Source organism: Euprymna scolopes, chromosome 23, assembly GCF_053919585.1.
Source record: "Euprymna scolopes isolate OS-2025 chromosome 23, ASM5391958v1, whole genome shotgun sequence".
NCBI lineage: Eukaryota > Metazoa > Mollusca > Cephalopoda > Sepiida > Sepiolidae > Euprymna > Euprymna scolopes.
Genome location: NC_136504.1, coordinates 60,010,050 through 60,034,383, shown reverse-complemented (window position 1 = coordinate 60,034,383; position 24,334 = coordinate 60,010,050). Strand labels below are relative to the sequence as shown.

Genomic DNA, 24,334 nt, shown 5'->3' with positions numbered 1-24,334 from the left:
AAAGCTGAACGTCTGTGTGTGTGTCTGGTCACGAATAGGCTCCTATATGGTTGACTATTATAGAAAACGAATCACATATAATAATAGTATATGTATCGAGACACAGGAATGGGTATGTTTGATCTGGCAGAACGGTGGTTCATTAAAATTGTAGGGTCTGCGTTCGCGCCTGGTCCACAAAGTATGGAAATAAAAATTTAAAAAAAAACGTTTACAAGTGTTTTTGATATAGATGTACATAAGAATACTTTGATAAGTATGTTTTAACTTAAATAGGGATGGTATAATAAAATTGTGGGTTCTGCAATAGCGTCTGGCCTCCATAGAATGGAAATAGGCACAAACTTTAATAAAGACTTTTCATATCTATCTGTGTAAGTATACTTTGATAATTATGTTTCAGTTTGAAGAAATATGGTATAATAAAATTATGGGGTGTTCGTTCGCACCTGACCTCCATAGAATGAAAATATGTCACAAAGTTTAACAAGTTTTTTTTTAATATAGATCCACAGAATATTGTGATAAGTGTTTCAATGTTTCAATGCGAACGAACACCCCATAATTTTATTATACCATATTTCTTCAAACTGAAAAATTATGGGGTTTACCTATTTTATTTTTACTTTCATCATATTTTGCTTTGGTTTTGATACCCCCAAATTCGAAGCTATCTCTTTACAACCCTTCCTTTTCATAACCTATCATACTTTCATAAATCTGAGTCCATATTCTGTAGGCTGTTCTTGAACCCAGTCAACGACGGATACTTTTGCTAGTATATATATAAAGAGAGTACAACAAAACAATTAAAAATTATATATTGTTTAATAACTTCGACCTTTCTATAGTTATCGAACCAAACAAAATAAAAAACTTCAAATTTTCTACACATCACACTCCATCTTAACACCGAGGCCTACCATAACCCCAACCTTATACTCATACATTCAGAAGTCCTCTAACCACCTGAATTCACTTACAAAGTCCATAGTAGCATCCGTTTCCAGAAGAATTTCTACTTTTCCTGCCGACAAAAATAACTTTTAATCAAAATGCCAGCAAAGAAAAAATTACATACACTCATCATACCTCTCTGTTTGCCGTCTGAAATCCGCATTCACACACAATATGATTTGCAATAAACCAATTCAAATAACAGGATCTACTGCAATCAATAACAATGAACCACGCAACCACTACAATCCGAACCAATACACTACTCGTAACATCCCTAACCCACTAAACCGCCTTAGAAGCAAGAAAATATTTGTTTTTATTCTCCACTTAGCTGAAATGTCAAAACAACATGCCTAAAGAATTTTTTTACATTGTACAAAACTGTTTTATTCTTATAATTCTAGTTTTAATAAAAACTCAATAAGGATTTCTTATTCAACTATGTCTAATTTAGCACCAAGAATTATAACATGTAAATAAAAATTCAAATCAGCCCCCAAAATCCATTTCCGATTAAGTCCCAAAACAATTGCAGCTGTAACAACAAGATGAAGTACCCCCTCAATAATGATTACAACCATAGAGATGTTATATATTCATGCACGATCACCAAGCTACCCCATAACTCTCCCACAACAGACACAAAGATTCTGTCGTTCAGTTCTTCTCCCATGAACCATCTGATAGAATCACTGATCTAATAAGCGAATTACACAGTCAACAATCAACAATCAACAATACTACTACTACTACTACTACTACTACTACTACTAATACTAATAATAATAATAATAATAATAATAATAATAAGTTTCCTTACAATCACCCTGACACTAATAACACTTATAATCCACTCGTAAAAAAATATCCCAGCACTTATGTATCTGACCAGTGCTCACCACAATGAACAAAATTTAAACCATCTCCCCACATCAAACCACAGTACAAATCAACAAATTAATAACAGGTTTCGAGCACCTAGTAAAACCCACACATATATTGCCGCTACTTCAACTTTATTAAAGATAAGAATATCTAACCAAAACTCTAATAGTAACTAAGGAACTTTTCTAAGAACATTAATTTACAAAAATCAAGTCTAATAAAACTCCTTTTTCAATTAAATGGGCTATCCTGAAAATGGGTAAGTCTGACAATCCAGACTCTAAGTGATGTCATTTTTGCACATCCGAAGCTAAACAATAATTACCCCGAATGTAACAATATAATAAATATTAAAAGTTAACTAATCTCCAATTGCAAACATAAAACCAAATTTAAATATCACCAATTTGAAATTGCATAGCTTTAACATTAACCCATTAGATACATAATTGTATAAAATTATAGGTTTCTTTTAAACATTTTCTCAGCACTTTATATAATTTTTTATAACCTTCTCTCTTCTTTATTTGACTGCTTAGCACATGCAGACTTTGTTGGACTGTATAAGCTTATGTGCGTATATGTATATTTGTGTATATGTGTACCTATGCATTTATATTTTTGTATATGTGTGCGCTTATATGCTTGTATGTATATATGCATGTGCATATACGTATGTATATGTGTGCAGTTTTTAGTTTATGCGTTATAGCAGAACTTGTGGGTGCCAGCCAATCCCCCTAGATGTTGCTTTATCTTTCTTTAACTTTTAAAATCTATTACAACCTTGTACTTTCTATCTCTCCATCACGCAATTGACATGCTTTTATTTGATAATTACCCTCTTACTAAAATCCCTGTTGATTAATTAAATACACTTTCCAATTTATTAGATAGATACATCTTCATAATTAACTCACACCACCTAATTTAGAAGCAATATTAATTATGATTACCACATGCATTCAATATAATCAGCCTCAATCCTGTGACTGCTGCTGATAATTTTATAATAACGTCATTATCTGTCATTTTGACTCTTTTTCTACCCTAAAATTGTATCACCATAACATCATTTTGTCTGGGTTATTCTGACATTGACTTTTTTGTTCTAAAAATAGTTCAGTTGCAATTGATTTTTATTCACTTTAGTCCTAGTTTTATACTGGCTTTGACTCCATTTCATCGGTCTCCCGACAATTGTTCATTCTTTTTATAAAAAATAATTCGGACTCACATTTTCCCCTTTAAACCTATTTGTGATTAATTACACAGAATTCTGTCTTTTGGATTAATGGTGAACATCTTCCATTAATGGGATGTTTTTGGATTTTTGTTTTACATTCGGATTCTTCACTTTTACCAACATTTTGGATTTTACCGTCTTTGGATTTTCCACTCGTCACGTGAAATTATTTTTCATTTTCCTCCACTCCCTCCGAGTGTAACCGTTTTTCATTTTTACGCAAGTATAATAAACTTCATCGAAACCCGATCGCCCAAACGACAGTCGGAGCTTCTAACCGTTGCTCGATACAGCTGCTGCTATGCGGGTAGTGAATTAACAATGTTTTTGACATTGTCCAAAGTACCTAAGCTCAATTTGTTTACACAAAGAGCATCGCTTCATACGCTAATGGTAATTTGTATATCACTTCCCAAAGATAGGGAGCATTATAACATGTGTGTGTGTGTGTGTGTGTGTGTGTGTGTGTGTGTGTGTGTGTGTGTGTGTGTGTGTGTGTGTGTGTTACAGAAAATCAGAACAACATCGGTATTGTCGGATGTTTTGAATAAAAATAAACCGCCATTTAGTAAAAATGTCCTAAGTGACATACCTAATTGTTTTCTTTAAAATTATATACGAAAACTTAAAGATTCCTACAAATATAATAAATGATTCAATAGAAATATTATCAGATTTTCATAATCTTATGTACCTAGTATAAAACAACGTATAGTTGAGTGTAATGAAGAGAAAATTTGATAAAGTTCTATGAATTGTTAACGCCTTAACTGCAATTATTCAGTCAGGAAATCCATTAGATGATTCTTAAATGAATGAAAGTGTTCATTACAAATATATAGTCGGACAAAATAGAAATCTACGCTATAGGAATAACAAGAATAACAATAACAAGATGAATAATCTTAAAGCCATACACATAGAGACGACTTTGTAGTCAAGACGCTTAAAACATAAATACATATTTGTAACGTAGCCCTTACAAGTTAACCTTCGGGACTCACACGTTGTATGCAGTCTGTCTGCATGCAACGTGCGGATCCCATGTTTCGCAAGGAAAAAAAAGACAAGAAAAGAATTCAACTCGATTTTTTTTCAGTTGAAATAACAAACATTTATTTACTGGTATTTCCAGGGTAATGTTTGGTCTCTTGTTCAAAAGTCTTCACGAACTCTGATGTGTTTAACAAGAGTCTATCGTGCCGAACACGTGGGACTCTGTCCTTGTCCAGCAATGTTTAGGATACGTTTTTCGCTGTCGCTATCGTAACACGTCTATTTCTACCCTTCTTCGGGTCACGTTTTTCTTTTTAATAATCTTTTTCGTTCCTTCTTCCTCGCCGTTGCGTTACCTCGCACAATACTATCTCATTTGCATACAGCTGCTGCTGTCATACGCGCGTCCGTGCTCTGTCACACATTTCATACAATACCATTTTAAATTTACACTCTTGTCTAAACATATATAGGATGCGAAAGGTAAAAATATTACATACAACCTTAGAGGACTAATAGTTTTAAAAGTTAGATTCTAAAGCCTTTAGATATGTATACTAGGCTTGGGTGACTCTTTATCTATATATCTTTAAGGAGAGCAGAACGTGGGCTTTGGAAACCTCGTAACTTTCGGAAACCTTGTAACTTTCGTTTCGCTTATTTTGTCCTCTACTCTTCACATTTCATGAGTGATGCTTGTAACTAAAGGGAAATAATTGCTGTCTGGGTTAGGATATATCCATATAACATTTCGCGTTGGCTATTTTTTGATCTTGAAATAATATTTATCTTTTAGCTTTATACATCAAATTACTTAATTAGTTGTCTGAAGCGATTTCCATAACAAAATTAAGCAGGCGGATAACTATTGAATAAGTACGATGAAGCCTTGTTCAGTTGCATGCATGCGAAGCATTTCAAATATATTTATATAAACATAACACTATGTTACATTTCCCTTACACTATGTTGTGATAAAAAAACACTTATGAACTAATAGTAATTTATCATCCTGCATATAACCAACCTTTTAAATATTGTTTATCCTCTTTTTGACAATCCGCTACTCCTAAACATTTTCAACCTTTTTGTGTTCCTACATAAGCAATTATTAAATTTTCGTTGCAATTAGTATTTTATAACAATTAGTACATAAAGAAAGTGGCACCACATTATGAAATGATATTCTTATTTTAGTTTCCTTTTATTTCATGAAACAAATATCAGCACTGATCCATAATTTCTAAACATAACCAAAAATTTTAGAAATAGTTTAGTCCCACTGGTTATTTTACTAATAATTTGTTTTTCATATAAAAATTAGTAATGTATATAAAATTATTTTATAAGCAAGCCTTGCATAAATGTGACTGAATTAATTGATAAGTTTGATCATTTCTTTAGATTGATATAGTTTAACATTGATTTCATTCTTTTTAACATTTGTCTTTTGTTTCTTTTTTTTTTTTTTGTCTGGATTGTTAAATTCGTCACTCTAAAAATCTCTTTTTTTACTCACTGTTGGCCATTATCCCTTTTGGTTCGTTAAATGGCGTTAGTCACTTTTCTCATTGTTTTCTTTTATGGATGTGATAGTGATTTTCTTTGAACTAGCCAAGATAATTGTTATTATCCTCAGAGATGTGAGAATGTTTAGTGGTGGGATTCATGCTCGGTTTCAATTTAATTTGCTGGATTCCTTTTGTTTTGATAATTAACTTAGATTAATAAAACTTTAAAAGAGGAGTTGCTCATTTTTGTATTCGCATAATGTTTATTCAAGCGTGATAGCCGAATTGAATTGGTTAATTAATGGTGCTCATATTCCAATGCCTTTTAGTTCACACACAGACACGTGCGCATACATACGCATATATATAGCTTTATAAAAGATATAAAAATTGATATATGCTTTTTCATCTAGCCATGGAAAATATTAATTGAGTTTGTTCTTTTAATATTGTAATTTCTATTGTTGGTGCATCTGTGGCCTAATTCTAATTAGGGTTTTAGTGTCTAACTGGACTATTAGCGAAATGTGTATTTTTTTTAAATTACATTTTCACCACAAACAAGACACATTGCTACTTTGGTGTAGGGGGCTACTACCAGGGACAACAACTACTGGGGCACTATGTTGGGATCAGCAAGATGTCGGTTCACGTTACACTTGAACTTCTGCATGTCAGTACAGTTGGGGAAGCAGGGACCTGGAATGGAATTCCAGACTCTAGCGGTTCTGGGGAAGAAACTACTGGCGTAGCAAGATCTTTTACATCCAGGGATCTCTACTGTGTGGGGGTGAGATTTAGCTGGCTGTCGGGTTTGTCGAGGGTGTCTACGTTGTGGGGGCACAAGTGTCTGCAGTTCGCCAGAGCATTAAGCATAAAAATACTTGTAGAACAGGCAAAGGGATGCAACGTTTCGTCGATGGGACAGAGGATAAAGCTTAGAAGCCAGTTCAGGGCCTATCAGATTGGCGACTCTCTTTTGAACCTTGTCTAGGAGCGACAGACTAGTAGCAGATGCACCAGCCGAAATGTGACAGCAATACTCCATACATGGGCGAATGGTGACCTTATAAAGGTACATGATACTTTCGGGTGTTAGTAGTTTTCTAGCACGGTAGAGAAAGCCTGCCTTCTTCGCAGCGGCCCTGGCAATGCTTTCAATGTAATTGTTCCAATTCATGTTTCCTGTGAACGTTAGGTGAAGCAGTTTGAAAGATGTGCTCTCAGATAAAGAGTCACTGGCCATTGCTATTGGTGGTAGAGAAGGTTTCTTGTAATTATTGAAGGAAACCAGTTTAGTCTTGGCAGCATTGAATGTGACTATCCATTTTTGTCCCCATTCCACTACAGATTAGAGGTCATCCTCTAGTGTTTTTGCAATTTCTTTAGATATGTGTTCATTTGTTTTCCTGTCATGCCTGTTATAGAGTGCGGTGTCATCAGCATATATACCCATCTCAGAGGCAATTTTGTCGGAGAGGTCATTAATGAATATTAGGAACAATAGAGGCCCAAGGATAGACGCCCGAGGCACTCCCGCATGTATATCATATTGTTTGGATGTACAACCGTCGAGGACAACCTGGATTTTTCTCTCATCTAAGAAGGATTTAATTATGTTCAGTATTCTACCAGTGATTCCGTATGATCTAATTTTCCTGAGGAGACCCTCATGCCATACCCTGTCAAAAGCCTTGGATATTTCTAGAGATCGCGCTCTGCTCTCCCCTGCTTTGTCCAGTGACTGGTATATACGTTCAGAGATTACAGTGAGGATGTCAGCTGTGGAACGGGCTTGTCTAAATCCATATGGTTTGTCAGTCAGAAGTTTAGCATCTGTAAGGTGACGGACTAGAGCATGGTTAATTATGGTCTCTAATATTTTGGCGAAAAGCGGGAGGAGGCTAATGGGGCGATAATTTGATGGGTCAGTTCTTTCGCCAGAATTCTTGAATACTGGTACCACAGAAGCAGTTTTCCAACAGCCCGGAAAGCAGGATCCATTAAGGCATTTGTTGTAGAGTTTGGAGAGAACTGGAACTACTTCGGCTGAGCACTATTTTAATAGCACAGCTGGGATGAGATCGGATCCACATGCTTTTGAAGTGTCAAGGGTTTTTATGATAGCATGTATCTGAGCAGGGGTGATTTTTAGATCGTCTAGCGTTGCGTCTGTCCGCAAAGGAAAGTCAGGCATGGGGTGGTTGAAAGGGTCCAGTGTGGAGTTTGAGACAAACTGGCTGGCAAGCATATTAACCTTGTCGGTTGCTGAGCAAACAACCTCGTGATTGTTGGTTAGCGGGGGAATTGTTGATTGCCCATTATTTACTACACTGTTGTAGATTTTCCAGAAGTCACGAGTTCCTAATTTTTGTGCTTCGATGCGTTTTTTAGTGGTTTCAGTAAATTCTCTCTTAGCTGTCGCTATTTCTTTCTTTACGTTACTTCTAGCTTCTATATGCTTATGTCTGTTTGAACTGGACTTATCTCGGTTAAGTCTGCGGTATACATGCTGCCTTTGAGCAATGGCAGTTGCGCAAGTAGAAGTAAACCATTGGGGCGAGTGGGGCTTGCTATAAAATTTCCGCATGGGAACATGTGCTTCAATTGCTGTTTTGAACCATTCAGTGATCTCATTTGCACACTGTTCAGTAGGAAAAGAAAAAATGTTTCCCCATGGGGCATCTCTGATAAGATCTCTGATGGCTTCCCAGTTAGCCTTTTTATAATATCTCGTTGTTTTGACCACTGGCTCTTCAGTTTTGGGTCTGGAGTTTACGGCGATTTCGACCATTATTACTGCATGATCAGCGTTCCCAAGTGGGCTGTCAGCATTTGTTATACAATCCTCGGGAACTGATGTCAGAAACAGATCTAGAAGTGATGCGTGTTGTTCTTGCTGGTCAGGGAAACGGGTTGGAAACGTAACCATTTGTGATAGGGAGTGAGATATAGCGAAGCTATGTGTTGTGCTGCCCGCCGCATCTGTGTTAGTAGAGAATCCAAGCCAGTTTTTGTGGTGGACATTAAAGTCACCAAATACATGTACTTGTGCGCTAGTGTCGAGGGAGAGTGCTGCGTCTATGCTGTCAGAGACTTTGTTTATTATGGTGCAGTCCTGGGTCGAGGGAGAGCGGTAGAGAAAATAAAAGTAGCTAATGTTATGTTTTATGTTTAGTCTAAAGCACATAAAGGCTTGATCGTCCGATTCTAGGTTTGTTTCTCTAGTCAAGGGGAGTATGCTACGAATGTAGACTCCAAGTCCGTGCATATGTCTGTCAGAGTCCTTACGGCAGAGTGCGAGATAGCCAGGCATGTTAAAGTAGTTAGAGGGGATGGAAGAGTGTAGGTTAGTCTCACTTAGTGCTAAGATATCCGGGGTATTTGTTAGGAGAAATGCTTCAACATCAGCTAAATTAGTTCTAAGCCCACGGATGTTTGTGAATGCAAGCCTCAAGGGAGGAGGCAGGTTGGATTTGTTTGTCCCTAGGCCTAGTTTCAGCTTATTTTTTTTTATTGTACTGTCATCATGTTTTTAAAGAATTTAAGTTAGGTAAGGGGGAGCTGAACAAGAGGTTATGCAGGGTATCAGACATGCAACACAAGTAGACCATCAGCTGACCTTTCTTCAACTAGGACTGTGGCTTCAAGAAAGCAGGGTCCCTTTCCATGCGCAACATGGCACTACAAACCTCCCGATATTATACAGCTGTTGATGGAGCAGCCGCTCTAAACGCTACCAAAGATTTAGGGCTCCTGTACTACCAGTCGGAAACAGCAGCCAGGAACTGTCAATCCGGTACCCTCAACCCATCAGAAAAATATCAGCCTAATCTAATTGCAGAGGCATGTGTGGTACTCAAGCACGCCCAAGTGCCCAGTTTTGATGGGTGGGATGTGTCGGGAGTGGGGAAAACGGCGTTCATTCCCTAGACAAGAAACAAGATCTACCACTAAGTGTTTTGTCGAATCACTGAGCCTGACTAATAGGCAAAGAAGGAGTATGGAAGCCGGCGATAGACAGTTTAGCAGTTTAGGTTTGCAGACCGGTCATTTGTTTGAGTCACCAGCTCTAGGAAGGTTGTCATCCAAGACTGGAAAGGCCTCCTTCCCCTTATGTTTAGTTTCAGAGTTTTCCTTCTCCTAGATGGGTGATCTGGGGAGATCTACTGGGTCTATCAGCCCTGAGAGGGTTTGCCCCGTGTCTGGGTCGTAAACCAGGTATTTCTGCGACCCCGCGTGGTTTGTTAATGTAACAGGGTTATTTTGTAGAGGTTATATATCTAATGAATAGTTACACAAAGTGATCTAGGGACATTGCTATATCATTGTTACTAAGGAGCAAAAAAAAACTCATGCAGCGGAAGCAACTGTGAGCAGCCTTGTTTAGAAAGGCGTTAGTGTGTATTAAGACTTTTACCTTCAGATTTTTCCATTTTAAAAAAATTTATATGTTAGTTTAGGTACAGGATAACGATATAGTGTGAGTAGGTATTAGCAATTGAGCTAAGAATTTTTCCCAGTCACTGTATATTTTAGATTACAGGAGGGCTAAGATGTAGGTGCAGTACAGCACGGGTATAATTGGAGGTAAATTTTAAGTCATGGCGCATTCCGTATCTATAATTAAGTAAATAGATATTTGGGCAAGTTTTTAGCAGATGCGAATAGATAGAAGTTGTAGGTGTTAGTGTGTTTCTACTATTGAAGGAAGATAATTTCAGTTTTCATTTAAGAGTCATCAAGCGTTTTGCATAACAGGGAGTATCGGATTTGGTTTTGTATTAATCATTGCAAAACCATCTAGGAAGAGGCATTGTTATGTAATGAAGATCGCTTTGCCTCTGAGTGCATACTTTGGCTGGTAAGTACCAAACTGGATAAGAATGAACTCTAATGCATGTCTTAGAGGTAGAAATATATAGATGTTTAGTGATGACTGTTAGGCGGTTAGCATTTGAAAGTTAGGAGCTGGAGGCTAAGAATTCCACTACTAAGGCGTGTGTAATGTAGAGTTTTAGTGGCAGCTAGAGGGGGGGGAGCAGGTTGTTAGCTTTCAAGGGACAGGGTTATTAACTTACAGAATATAGTAGAGTTTCATTAGGATTTAGGGTTTCAAGTAATGTTTTAGCTTGTGAGAAAAAATATTCCTTCTTTTCCCCTATTTAGCATGCAGGTTAGACATGGGCAGTCGTCTTGGAGGTAAAGAGAAACAATTATTACGTGGTGATTCGGAATTCGTATTTATAGGCAGTCATTAAGGTCAGGGACAAAACATTGTATCTATACAGAAAATAGTCCTAGTGACATAGCTAAGATCACTGTAGATTACAGTTACAATTATAGTAACAGTTAATTATAAGCTATATCCAATACAAGCGAACATATGGTAATTGTAGATATTAAGTATATCACTTAAATAAAGTTCTTCTGACTTCTATGGCAGAAAAAAATAAATAAATAAGTCCACGTTTGTGCTAATTTCGGAAAATTTATCTTGCCTAAGGTATTTTTTATTTCTAGCCTTCCTTAGCATAGCTTTAAATCGTTTATTTAAGCTGAGAGAGAACGTGGTTGGTGTTTTGCTGGGGAAGAATTTAAACCTAAGCAAGGAACTAAAAATAAAGACAACTGCATATATAAATTATTATGTATGACTCCCAAATGATGTAATGAGGAAAAAACTTTATAAATCTATCTGAGACATATATGTAGTACTGCTGGGACGAGTCTAATATTTTTCCCGATTCACAGATTTTTTTCGATTCCGATATCGATATCCCCCAAACTATCAAAAGAAATGAAAATCTAGTATTATACATATATAAAGAGGCATAAACAAAAACCGACTGATGAACAATTAGTTTAGAAATGAAAAATATATAAAATTATATAACAATAAAAAATAGATAAAGAAATATATATGTACTTGTCAATAAGAAAAATAAATAATAAAAATAAAATAAAAATTTTAAAAAATAAGTATAGATCAGTAGGAACTGTAAATACAGTAATAGGGACTACAGAAAGAAAGAAAAAGTAAGTAAAAAATAAATAGGGGTAGGAAAGAAAAAAAGAAGGGAATACATGTAATAAGGAGTAAGAGAATAAAACTTTAGGGGAAAAACAAACTGAAAAAAGTCCATACTTTATAAGTTGTCCGTGTAAATACCTTGAAATAGTGCTCTAGAACAATACGACAATTGTCCAAAATAATGTAAGCCAATGGTAAAAATAAGTTGGAATATCATCATGAGAATATATATATATATATATATATATATTCATGAAAATATATATATATATATATATATAGAGAGAGAGAGAGAGAGAGAGAGAGGGAGAGAGAATTGATATGTAGTTTACTTGAAGCATTGTGTGGTATATGTATGTATATTTAGAAGGCTATCACAATGCAAGGAATGATATATATTCGGTGTTGATGAGACGAAAACAAGTGGCGATTTACAAATCAATAAGTACATACATATATGTCTATATATACATATATTTATTCAATTGTATTAAGTATAAATGTTTTCTTATATTTGTGACAATATCCGTTATATTTCGGGAAAAATTCCCCTTTTCAAATGGTGGATGTGACAGTTCAATTCAAAGCATGTCGGATGGAGCGAAAAAATGAATTCGATTTCGATGTATGAGGTTCCGGTACAACAACTAAGTTGCTCGGAAATCCAAAAAGCATTACTGCTAACATCCGTCGGTGCAGATAACTGCATGTGGAATGGTATACGGTGGTTTAGAGCCTATATATATATATATATATATATATATATATATATATATATATATATATATATATATATAAAGCTGAATGTCTGTGTGTGTATGTGTGTGTGTCTAGTCAGGAATAGGCTCCTCTATGGTTGACTATTTTAAAAAACTGATTACATATAATTATAGAAGATGTATCGAGACACAGGAATGGGTATATTTGATCTGGCAGAACGGTGGGTCATTAAGATTGCGGAGTCTGCGTTCGCGCCTGGTCCACAAAGTATGAAAATAAAAAAAAATTAAAAATTAAAAAAAATGTTTACAAGTGTTTTTGATATAGATGTACATAAGAATACTTTGATAAGTATGTTTTAACTTGAATAGGGATGGTATGATTAAATTGTGGGGTCTGCGTTCGCGCCTGGCCTCTATAGAATGGAAATAGGCACAAACTTTAATAAAGACTTTTCATATCTATCTGCGTAAGTATACTTTGATAATAATGTTTCAGCTTGAAGAAATATGGTATAATAAAATTATGGGGTGTTCGTTCGCGCCTGATCTCCATAGAATGGAAATATGTCACAAAGTTTTACAAGGTTCTTTAATATAGATCCACAGAATATTGTAGTAAGTGTTTCAATGTGAACAGGTATGGTATAATGAATTAGGGGGGGTATCTATTTTATTTTTACTTACATCATATTTTGCTTTGGTTTTTCATAACCTATCATACTTTAATAAATCAGAGTGCATTTTCTGTAGGCTGTTTTTGAACCCAGTAAACGACGAGTACTTTATATATATATATATATATATATATATATATATATATATATATATATATATATATATATATATATATATATATATACTAGCAAAAGTACTCGTCGTTTAATGGGTTCAAAAACAGCCTACAGAAAATGCATATATATATATATATATATATATATATATATATATATATATATATATATAAAACAGGCTCCTTCAGTCTTTGACAGAATATAGATTCTCGCGTATGGGTGCGTGCGCGTGAATTTTTTTGTGACAGGAGGCATGCAATCTTTAATCAGATCTGTCCTGTGTTGACATTGTTAATGGAAAGAAATGCACCGATAAGAGGAGAGCACATACAACATCTTCTACTAACCAGGCTCAACGTTGCTTACCTTAGGTGATCTGACGACAGCCGGTGTTTCAACTCGATTATTCCATATATATATATATATATATATATATATATATATATATATATATATATATATATATATATATATACTAACAGAAGTACCCGTCGTTGACTGGGTTCAAAAACAGCCTACAGAAAATGGACTGTGATTTATGAAAGTATGATAGGTTATGAAAAGGAGGGGGTTGTAAAGAGATAGGTTTTGATACTCCAAAATTTTACCCTAAACAAAATATGATGAAAGTAAAGATAATTTTCGCGAAAATATATTTTTTTATATCAACTTTGTTTCTATTCGTAGCCAAGAGTGACCAACAAAATGATGTTTCCTTACAAAGAGAAAATGTTATATATATAATAATATAAATATACAAGAAATAAATGTTACCATAGTCAATAAAAGTTACTTTTATGGTAGAAAAGTTCATTAGTTTGTATTTTAAATAGTTTGTAAAAAAATTTTTTTTTTTTAAATTCACGAACCGGTTTAAAAAAAAAATCAAAATGGCAGCGAAATGGAGAGCCCCGTTTTTTATTTGAAGGAGGGGCACTTGAGCGTTCTGTGTTAACAATTTAAGAGAGTTCCGTCAACGTAAGGAATATTTGTGAACCTATTTTAATGTTTTCCATTATTTTGTGCTTGAGGAATTATGGCATGTGAAGTTTATATAAAAATTCATTTAAGTAGTTATCGCCTCAAATTTCGTTTTAATTTCGGTTCGCTGAAATTATTTCAAGTAAAGAACATTAAAAACTATTTCAAAACAAAAAAAATGAACTGAACTTTTATTGACTATTGTAACATTTATTTCTTGTATATTTATTTTTTCGGGTAGTCGCTTGTTGGCTTTTCTGCTAAACACTCTTACTAAATAATATCGACGAAATATCGAAAAACAAAGAAACAAAAACAGTTTTGAAAAATAATGAAGCTTTACTTACTCTAGTAAAATAATCCGAAACAGCAAAATGGGATATTAAAAAAGTAAACACGTAATTACTTTAGTTTTTTAAAACAAAAAATCGATATAAATATGAATAAGAAGAAAATGGCGCCCTTTTAAAGCAGAACAGCTTCGTTTCAGTTTTACAGTATTGAACGGTGTAGTTTTGCGCCGCCGGATTCATGGTTGTGCTATTGTAATGTAAAGAACACGCAGAAAGGGTTGTAATCAACTGAATTCCTTCTAGTACACTGACAAAAAAGCTTAAAAAGATATATAAATAAAAATAAAAAGGTTATGCAAATATTTTTAAAAAGACACGTAATCACGTGAGCAGGATTTTTCCTTCTTTTGACACGATAACAAGTAACGTTCTTATTTTTTATTATTTATCTATTTTCCTAGTTTTGAAAGAGTGCCACGTGCAAGTGGAAAAGGAAAAAAACAGAGTTATACAAAATTTGTGTCGAGAATTGTCTAAAGTTCCGACTTTTTTTGTTGTTGCTTTCACTTTAATAAGAACGTGAATTTATGAGGTGAATTTATTCGACACAATATTATTCAACAAAAAATAAATAAATAAAAACTGACGTGAATCAAGATTAAAGTTAAGGTGTTATTGTGGACCTTTTAAAAAAACCTTGTTAAACTTTGTGACATATTTACATTCTATGGAGGTCAGGTGCGAACGAACACCCAATAGTTTTATTATACCATATTTCTTCAAACCGAAACAAAGTATACTTATGCAAATAGACATGAAAAGTCTTTATTAAAGTTTGTGCCATATTTCCATGGAGTACAGGCGCGAACGCAGACCCCACAATTTTATTATACCATCCCTATTTAAGTTGAAACATACTTATCAAAATATTCTCATGTACATCTATATCAAAAACACTTGTAAACATTTTTTTTCATTTTTTATTTCCATACATTGGGGGCCAGGCGCGAACGCAAACCCCACAATGTTTATTAACCACCGTTTTGCCAGATCAAACACATCCATTGCTGATCCTCAATACATCTTCTATCATTATATGTAATCAGTTTTTTAAAATAGTCAACCATATAGGAGCCTATTCGTGACCAGACACACACACAGACGTTCAGTTTTATATTATAATATATATATATATATATATATATATATATATATATATAGAGAGAGAGAGAGAGAGAGAGAGAGAGAAAGAGAAAGAGAAAGATATATATATATATATATATATATATATATATTAGGTTGCCCCAAAAGTTCGTAAACACTTGTAAAAAATTAAAATTGTATTTGTCAAGTGATAACAAAAAATATTAATCCTCAAAATAAAGACCATCATTTTCCCAGACTTTGTGCCATCGATCTGCAAGCTTTCAGATCTGTTCAAAATATCATTCAGCCAGTTTCGAATCAATAATTCTTGATACGCTTCCTCAGCTTCATCAAATTGCAAATCGGCAGTCCTTCAGAACGTGTTGCGTTGAGCGAAAAAGGCCGTTTTCTGAAGGAAAACAGGCATGATTGTATGCTGGATGTGGCAGAACCTCAACGCCGTCCAGCTCTTCAAACTTGTCTTTAATTTTCCTGAAGGCGTGTGGCTTTGAATTGTGCTGCTACATCAAAGCGCACGTTCGGCTGATCAGAGCTTTTGCTTCAACTTTTCGTATACCAGCTCCAGTTGCTTACAGTAAAGTAAGATCGCCACAGATGCAATTGTCGCTTCACCTTCAACAGCACATATCTTTTATGCGACTTTATTAATTGAAAGACCTCGCTTCCAGCAGCCATGAATCAAAACCCGCAGCTCAATTTTATCAATTTCTATCTGAAATAGAAAGATGAAGATCACTGTAATAATATGAATGCAAAAAACAATTAAAAATTTAAATTTTCGCAAGGATTTAATACTTTTAGTACAACTTAATATATACATATATATATATATATACATAATATATATATATACACAAATATGTAGTAAAAATTATTATTATTATTATTATTATTATTATTATTATTATTATTATTATTATTATTATTATTATTATTATTATTATTTCTCAACATAAACACATGAAAAAATTCAAATACAACCAATTCGAAATCATTCAGTCACCCCATGCACCCAATAAACTATATAAACATCAATTATAAATAATTCACCAAGTTCTCTGAGACCTTAGAAAATTTTAAAACTATCAATCCCTAATTCTTCCTGTAAACTTTCCAATATTTTTGAGGTCTACCTATTTTTTTTTAAATCCCGATGCTACAAATTGCTCATTTTTCTGCTTTTTCTAGATCAATGATATTCACCTTGATTCTTTGCAACTGTTACTCTACTCCATCCATCCCTCCTCTCACTCTCCACCTTCTAGACTTGATTATTACCCCTGACTAACGTAGTATTTTCCACAATCCCCTGCTTTGTTATCGATTCACCCGTTGCAATAACCACCCACGTTTAGTTTTATGCCCACTAAGCACATCCACAGCTCTTTTAAGTTCTATGAAATTTTCTTTAAAATCTTATGAAAACTTCCCATGATATGCCAATTGGTTTGAATTATTTTAATTTATAATTAATATACCCCTCTTATTTCGCAACTAAAACAGGCTCTAAACCACCGTATAGCATTCCACATGATTTTAAACCCTGACCATAAAATACAACCCAAACTGATTAAATGTTATATATACAATTTAATGTATCTTTATTCCTCATTTATCACCCTATTCTGTTCTGGAACCATTGGAACTATTGGAACCATTGGAACTATTGGAACTATTGGAACCATTGGAACTATTGGAACCATTGGAACTATTGGAACCATTAGAACCATTGGAACTATTGGAACCATTAGAACTATTGGAACTATTGGCACTCTTGGAACCATTGGAACTATTGGAACCATTGGAACCATTGGAACTATTGGAACAATTGGAACCAGCCAATAAACCCATACGCTATTTATTCTGTCTGCTTCAACTTTATCTGTTAAACTATTACTCATTTCAAACCTATTTTAAGGAAACACACAATACTTCGATTTCTTAACATATTCAGTATTTTAATCCCAATAACATAGCGAGATTCTTGAATTTATTTCCATAATTTTCTTGCTAATTCATTTTGTGTGCATGTGTGTATGCGCTCCTGGGTTTGTTTCCGGATTTGTGTATCCATGTGTATATGCATATATAGATTTATACATGTTTACAATGACGGCATAAACACGTTGACACACCGGTTACCGAAGTTAAGCAACATTGAGCTTGGTCAGTACTAAAATGGGTGACTATTTGGGAATCCAGATGCTTAATGTGCTCGCCGCTAACCTCAGCATTGTTTCCAGTCTGCCTTTGCTTTCTCCTTGCCACTGGACCCAAGTAGTGCCGATTCAGGAGAGGTATGGTTGAGGATTACGCAACCCTTGCCTGACAATTACATGCGCAGCTATACTTACAGGAGTGTAAATTGTCTCTTGAGACTGAGCGGAGGCATCAATCAACATATTTATATAGTTATGTATGCATTTGTGTGTCTATATGTGACTGTGGTAAGCGTTCACAACATAAGCCCAGAAAGCGCGACAAAGATGGCCTAAAAGGATACGGATATTGATGTCGACAGTTGAGAAGCAATTGCTGTTGATAATGGCGCGTGGCGGAAATGATAAAAACTGGATGTGGTTCTCTCCTAATCAAGAGGATAGAGCATGCAAAGTTTAATAGAACACTTAGGAAGGGAAACCATGCATGCGACCATACAAATTGTATTTGTGAAATGTGTGGACGTGTTTTGTCTTAATTTTTGTTTTGAATGGTATGTGAACCATATTAAATCTCACATTAACAGATCATCGTCATCCAGTGTTCTGCAGCGACCTGAAAACACATTGCGTGTTATATGCAGTAAGTTATGCAGATCTACAGCTGGACTGAAAAGGCGTATGGTCTCCTACAAATACAGTATTCTTCATTCGTATCCAATCAACCCTGTTAAGATTTTGATCTTGTGTGTCATGTTTGTCATCGTCCTTGTAAATCAGCTGCCAGCCTTCAAAGCCACCTGAACACACATGAGAGGCTATTTGATGCAGCACATGAAACCTGGAACGGCGATCATCTGTAAAGATGCTGCAATCATTATATGTGCTTGTACATATGTATACAATCGTTTATTCGAACATTAAAATCTTGTAAACATATAGCATCTATTCCTACTTCGCTCAACCATTTTGCTCTATCAGACTAGACTATCAAGCTTTTCCCCTCTCTCTCTCTTCATGTTCCAATTCTATGCCACTTTGGCATCTTATGCTTAGCAACTACTTTGAATTTGTTATATAAATAGAACGTCTGGTCCTTTCTTTAGCATAACATACTTTCTTACTTTTAGTTTTTAGCTTAATTCATTTTAAATTTCTCGGCCGATGAAAGTGTACGAGTTTTACCTTTTTCTCCCCTTTGTGAGGCCAACATTAACTTTTTTTCACTTAGAAACTTTATCAGTGAAAAAGTCTTTTACCGTATTATTACAAATTTGCTTTTGTTTACCGATCAACCACTCGGATAATTACAATTACTATTGAACACTTTTATTTCTATATCTAACAATCAATATTGTCTTGGGACTGAACCACATGTTAAAACTTTTACTTCATCGAGTCTGGAGTTAGTTTGAAATATTCTTTTAACTTCTACAGTACTGCATTATTATCAACTTTTGTACAAATAAGACTTTTCTCATATTTTGAATTGTTCCAATTATGTGCTTATTAGCAAAATTAGAGATTGCCTGTGAATACTATTTTTTACGAGATATTTTCCTCTGGAATAAGGAAAGTTTTAAGATTTCATCTTGCATTCCTTGTTGAATAATAAATTGTTGTGAATTCTAATTTACAGAGTTGAAATTGATTTTCTAATATATATATATATATATATATATATATATATATATATATATATATATATATATATAGAGAGAGAGAGAGAGAGAGAGAGAGAGAGTTTGTTGGGGAGGTATCGTAAAACCCCATGAATACGTGCATATATTTTCGCGAACGTAAAAATACACTTGATAGATTTTAAATTTACTCGTAGTAATTTAATATGAATAAATATTTATATTTTTTATCAATAGATCCAGCAATTGTTAAGTTTTAAACAAAAACAAACAAACAAGTAAAAAGCAATTAAACCAATCCATTTTTGCATAGAATAATAGCCACAATTTTTCCGATTCCAATACCGATTCCGATACCCCAAAAATTTCGATTTTTCAAGTCCCCATTCTGATTAATCCTCCCAACACTAATATATATATATATATATATATATATATATATATATATATATATATATATATATATATATATATATATATATACTCCTGAGCAAAAAAAATGGGCCAAACAAATTTTATACATTTTATTGCACTAAAAGCTATATTGAACAAAGAACAATTGAACAAGGAAACTTAAACGAGACTAATCACACAGAACAAGACATTTACTGTAATAAATGCTTAGGATGGAATCGTATTCCCTTTTGATTTATTTAAAAGATCAATCCTTTTAGACATGCTCTCAACCAAAGTGGAACACTGTGAAGAAGAGATGCTATCCCATTTGCTTTGCACAGCTTCCCACAGTTTGTCATTGTTCGAAAAGATTCTTCCATCCAATGCACGAAATATTATGGACCAAATATTCTCGATTAGGTTTAAATAGAGGCTTTGGCCTGATTAAAATATCACATTAATTGAATTATCAGAAAACCATTTTTTGTGACTTTAGCAGTGTGTGCAGGGACATTATCGTGTTGAAAAATAATGTTCTAAGACATTCCCAGCTTCTGGATACATGGTAACAGTCCTATTCCTAATATTCGAATGTATTCTTTTGCATTGATTGACTTCTCGCATCTAATAAGTTCCCCAACTCCTGCTGCAGTAAAAGTTCCCCATATCGTTATCTCTCCATTCCCGTGTTTAACTGTCGTTTTTTTGCAACTTGATGAAAATCTTTCTCTAGTTCTTGAAACTATTCGCACCATTCGGGAGCATCGAGAGCATCAATAACAAGACAAAATCTTGATTCATCTGACCAGAAAACATTTCTGAACCAGTCTGTGTCTTTCTTGCCATTATACGAGAAAAATCTCTTTCTATCATTTATGTTCTTCTTAGATAAAAATTGCTTCTATGCACACCTTTTAGAAGAAAACCCCATTTCTTTTATCCGTCTAGATATCGTATATATAGAAAGAGAATTTCCAGCCCCTGTTTGGAATTATTTGCTATGATCAACATAAATTGTCTTTCAATCCTTCAAAACAGTTAACAAGCCTGTGGTCGTCCTTCAAAGTGAATGCTCTAGGACAACCAGATCCAGATTTCCCTTTTGCCAAGCATTCGACTTCGAACCTTTGACCAATTCGCTTCACTACAGAAAGAGATGTTTTCACTTTTTCTTTTCTTAAAATATCAAAAATCTGCTTGTAAGTCATTTTGTACTGCTTTAATCCTGCAATTCGGTTTTTTATATCCTCACCAAGATGCGGTCCTCCCATATTTAGGATTAATTTTTCCGCTTATTATTATATGTTATAATAATAATAATAATAATGATCTGCAAAATAGAAATTCTCAGTTAAAATTGACAAAAATTCATGGAAAAATATTGAAAAATCGATTTTTTCCTTTTTTCACTCTTGTCCCATTTTTTTTCTTTTTGCTCATGAGTGTATATATAATGTCTTTTTTGTTTGTTTATTTCAGGTTGGTCAGATGCTGGTTACAACTTCTTAGTCGGAGAGGACGGACGAGCGTATCAGGTCCGTGGTTGGAATCGAACAGGTGCCCACACCAAATCCTATAATGATGTTGCTGTGGCCGTGTCTGTTATGGGCGATTACACATCGCGGCTCCCCAACCAAAAAGCCCTAGATACAGTTCAAAACCTACTTGCTTGCGGCGTTCAGAAAGGTTTCATCACCCCCAACTACGAACTGTTTGGACATCGAGACGTTCGCAAAACAGAGTGTCCAGGAGAGAAGTTTTATCAATACATCAGAACATGGAAGCACTATAGCACTAACTATCCAACACTTCATATTAAGAGAGGATCCGCAACAACGGCCGTTGCATCTGCAACGTTATTGACGGTCACACTTTTGGCGAATGGTTTAATAATATTAGTTAACCTTTAGAGTATAACGTTTGTTTTGTTTTTAAATCCGGTCATATAAAGTTAACTTTTAATTATGTTTTGTGGAAATGTGTTGATGTAAGTCCATCAGTTAGTTGAGAGGATTATCCTTATTATTACTGATTCCATTTCACTTCTGGTTGCCTCTTCCCATGTTAGGAATTTATGTTTTCTAAATAATAACATTATTCAGAAAAGCTTTTTCTAACATTGGGGAGCTTCTTTGACATATTCCATATCTATTTGACAAACAAAAGATACCATAAGAAATCAATTAAAAACGCAGGAGCAACCGGAAGTGAAGTGGAAAATGTAAGCGCAAAAATAACCGTTGAGAAATTCACCTCCTAATTATAATTTATGATTCAGGACAAAATTAAATAAATATATGGGAATATATGAGTTTATTTGTCAATTCGATTAGGAGTAAACATCATAGATAAAGAGAGATTATAGAAAGTCTTTGCACCATGGCATTTCGAATCATAATGCTTCGCATCAGAAGAAAATAATGGAGCTAAGTTACAGATATAGAGAATGTCGACATCTAGCTTATGGTACATTAGAATAGAAGTGTAAAATAAAAATAAAAATAATACATAGAAGGAATATAGATGAAGCATATCGTACTTAAAAGTTAATACACGGTTATTATTTTTTTAATACGCGGGATAAGATTTATTTGTTCTTTCTTTCCTTCCTTGAATCTGTAAATATAACATCTGTGTACACGTAGATTAATTTCTATTTTAGTCATAAAACAGAAACAGGGCCATTTTTATGTCTATTAAAAATTGAAAAACTGTTTTCGATTATTAGTTTTTTTTATAATAATATCTTTTAGTCTTTGCTCATTATTGGTAAATCTCCGCTCCTGTTAACATTTGTACAATTTAGGATTTTTAAATTAGTAAATAAAATAATAATAATAATAATAATAATAATAATAATAATAATAATAATAATAATAATAATAATAATAATTCAATCGGATGCTCTCCATTTGCAAAACTTAATCATGTCCTACAAAGTCAAACACAAAATAAACATTCCTTTGCAAAACAACCAAACCAAACACAATGAATAAATATTTAAAGATATAAACAACTTGAAGCATACAAATTTTTCCAAAATTTCTGCATTCGACAGTAAACAACCGGAAAAGATTTGATATGCATTAAAACCAAACAACCGAACGGGGAAAAAAATATCGTCACCGGGTTGTGAGATGGAAGTCTTGTATTTTGCTTCCCTAGTGAAGCCAGCCAATAAACCCATGGTACATAAAGAAATGTGTGTGGAAGTAAGATAATGTCGATATACACAAACAATAAAAATAATCAATGTTGAATTAGTTTTATGCTTCAAGTTTTCATTTCTACTTGCTTTCACCATTGAATTTGCACATAAAATCTCATTTAATAAAGCGCATGCGCATACACTTAAATTTGATAAGCGAACTAATCAATAATAGCCGGAATGCATATGTAACATAGCGCGAACGGCCATATGCAAATACATGCGTCACCGGTAAAGAAAAAAAAAGACTATAAAAGGAGAAAGATGACGATTACGAGAGAGACGGGAATAACGTTCGAGATTACATGAGAGACATCACAGCCGTAACGAGAAATCACGCATGGCGTGAGAATGAGTAAATAAATGACGTTGTTAAAAAAATAGAAATAGGAGTTGAAGTTCTTTTCTCTTTCCTATTCTTTGTCTACTTTACGACTGAAACTAAACGTGTTGGTTTCCGGACTACGTTACTCCTACAACCTGAGCCAGGGCCGCCAACAAACCCGAGCAAAAAAGGTCGGCCACCTACTTTTCACGGACGATATCAAGCTATATGCCAGCTCAAACACTGACTTAAGTCGACGCTTGTAGGTTCTAAATACTTTCTCCAAAAAATATTAGAATAGAGTCTGACCTAGAAAAATGTGCCAAGTGCTCCATTAGAGTAGTGGAAGAAGCTTCAAAAGGAAAACATAGAGCTTGATGACATCAAGGACCTATAAAAGCAGGAACGACACAAATATCTTAGTATAGAAGAGAAAGCTTCAATTCAGCATGTCAAGATCAGACAAAAAGTGGGAGTGAATATATACTGTGATATTATTTACGCAACCCCCGCCGCCCCCAATTGTTAGGAAGCTAAAAGAAGAGGAAAAGAAATATGACAAAAGAAAAAAAAATCAAATAAGTTTATCGAGTGAACAAAAGTTTACGAAAAGGGTTGGTGGGAAAACAAGAGATACAGAAATTTGTGTATTCATTCTTTTTGCGGATTGTTATCCTCATCTTCATAGTACTTTTTGTCTAACCACGTTTAGGCCAACTCGTCCTCTGGCTTTCTTCAGGTGATTAACCGTGACAGGAGAGGAATGCCAAGTCTTGAGGTGAGCATTTTCTGAAGGTAGCAGTTTCAATCCTACCCAAAAACAGACTAGACTGAAGCCAACTGAAATAGTAGTTTTAAGTAAGGTGGGGCTATTACTATTAATTTAGGACAAAGAACTGAACAAGCGATCGGTGAATATATTGTGAGTTTATTGGTCAAAAACGTGGTGGTACAACAACAACTATCCCTCCATCCAGTGCGACCGTAGCCGAGATTGAATTCACTACACGTGATTGAATT

General features: G+C 34.4%; 1 protein-coding gene across 1 annotated transcript in view; it reads left to right on the top strand.

The window, feature by feature from the left end:
* The window catches only part of LOC145245938 (peptidoglycan recognition protein 1-like), a 106,431-nt gene extending 83,387 nt beyond the window's left edge, over positions 1–23,044 (top strand). Inside the window, exon 3 of the mRNA XM_080107696.1 lies at positions 21,261–23,044. Within this exon, the coding sequence (XP_079963822.1) occupies positions 21,261–21,691 (431 nt within the window). The 3' untranslated portion in view covers positions 21,692–23,044. The remainder of the gene's footprint in view (positions 1–21,260) is intronic.
* Positions 23,045–24,334: the final 1,290 nt, after the last annotated feature.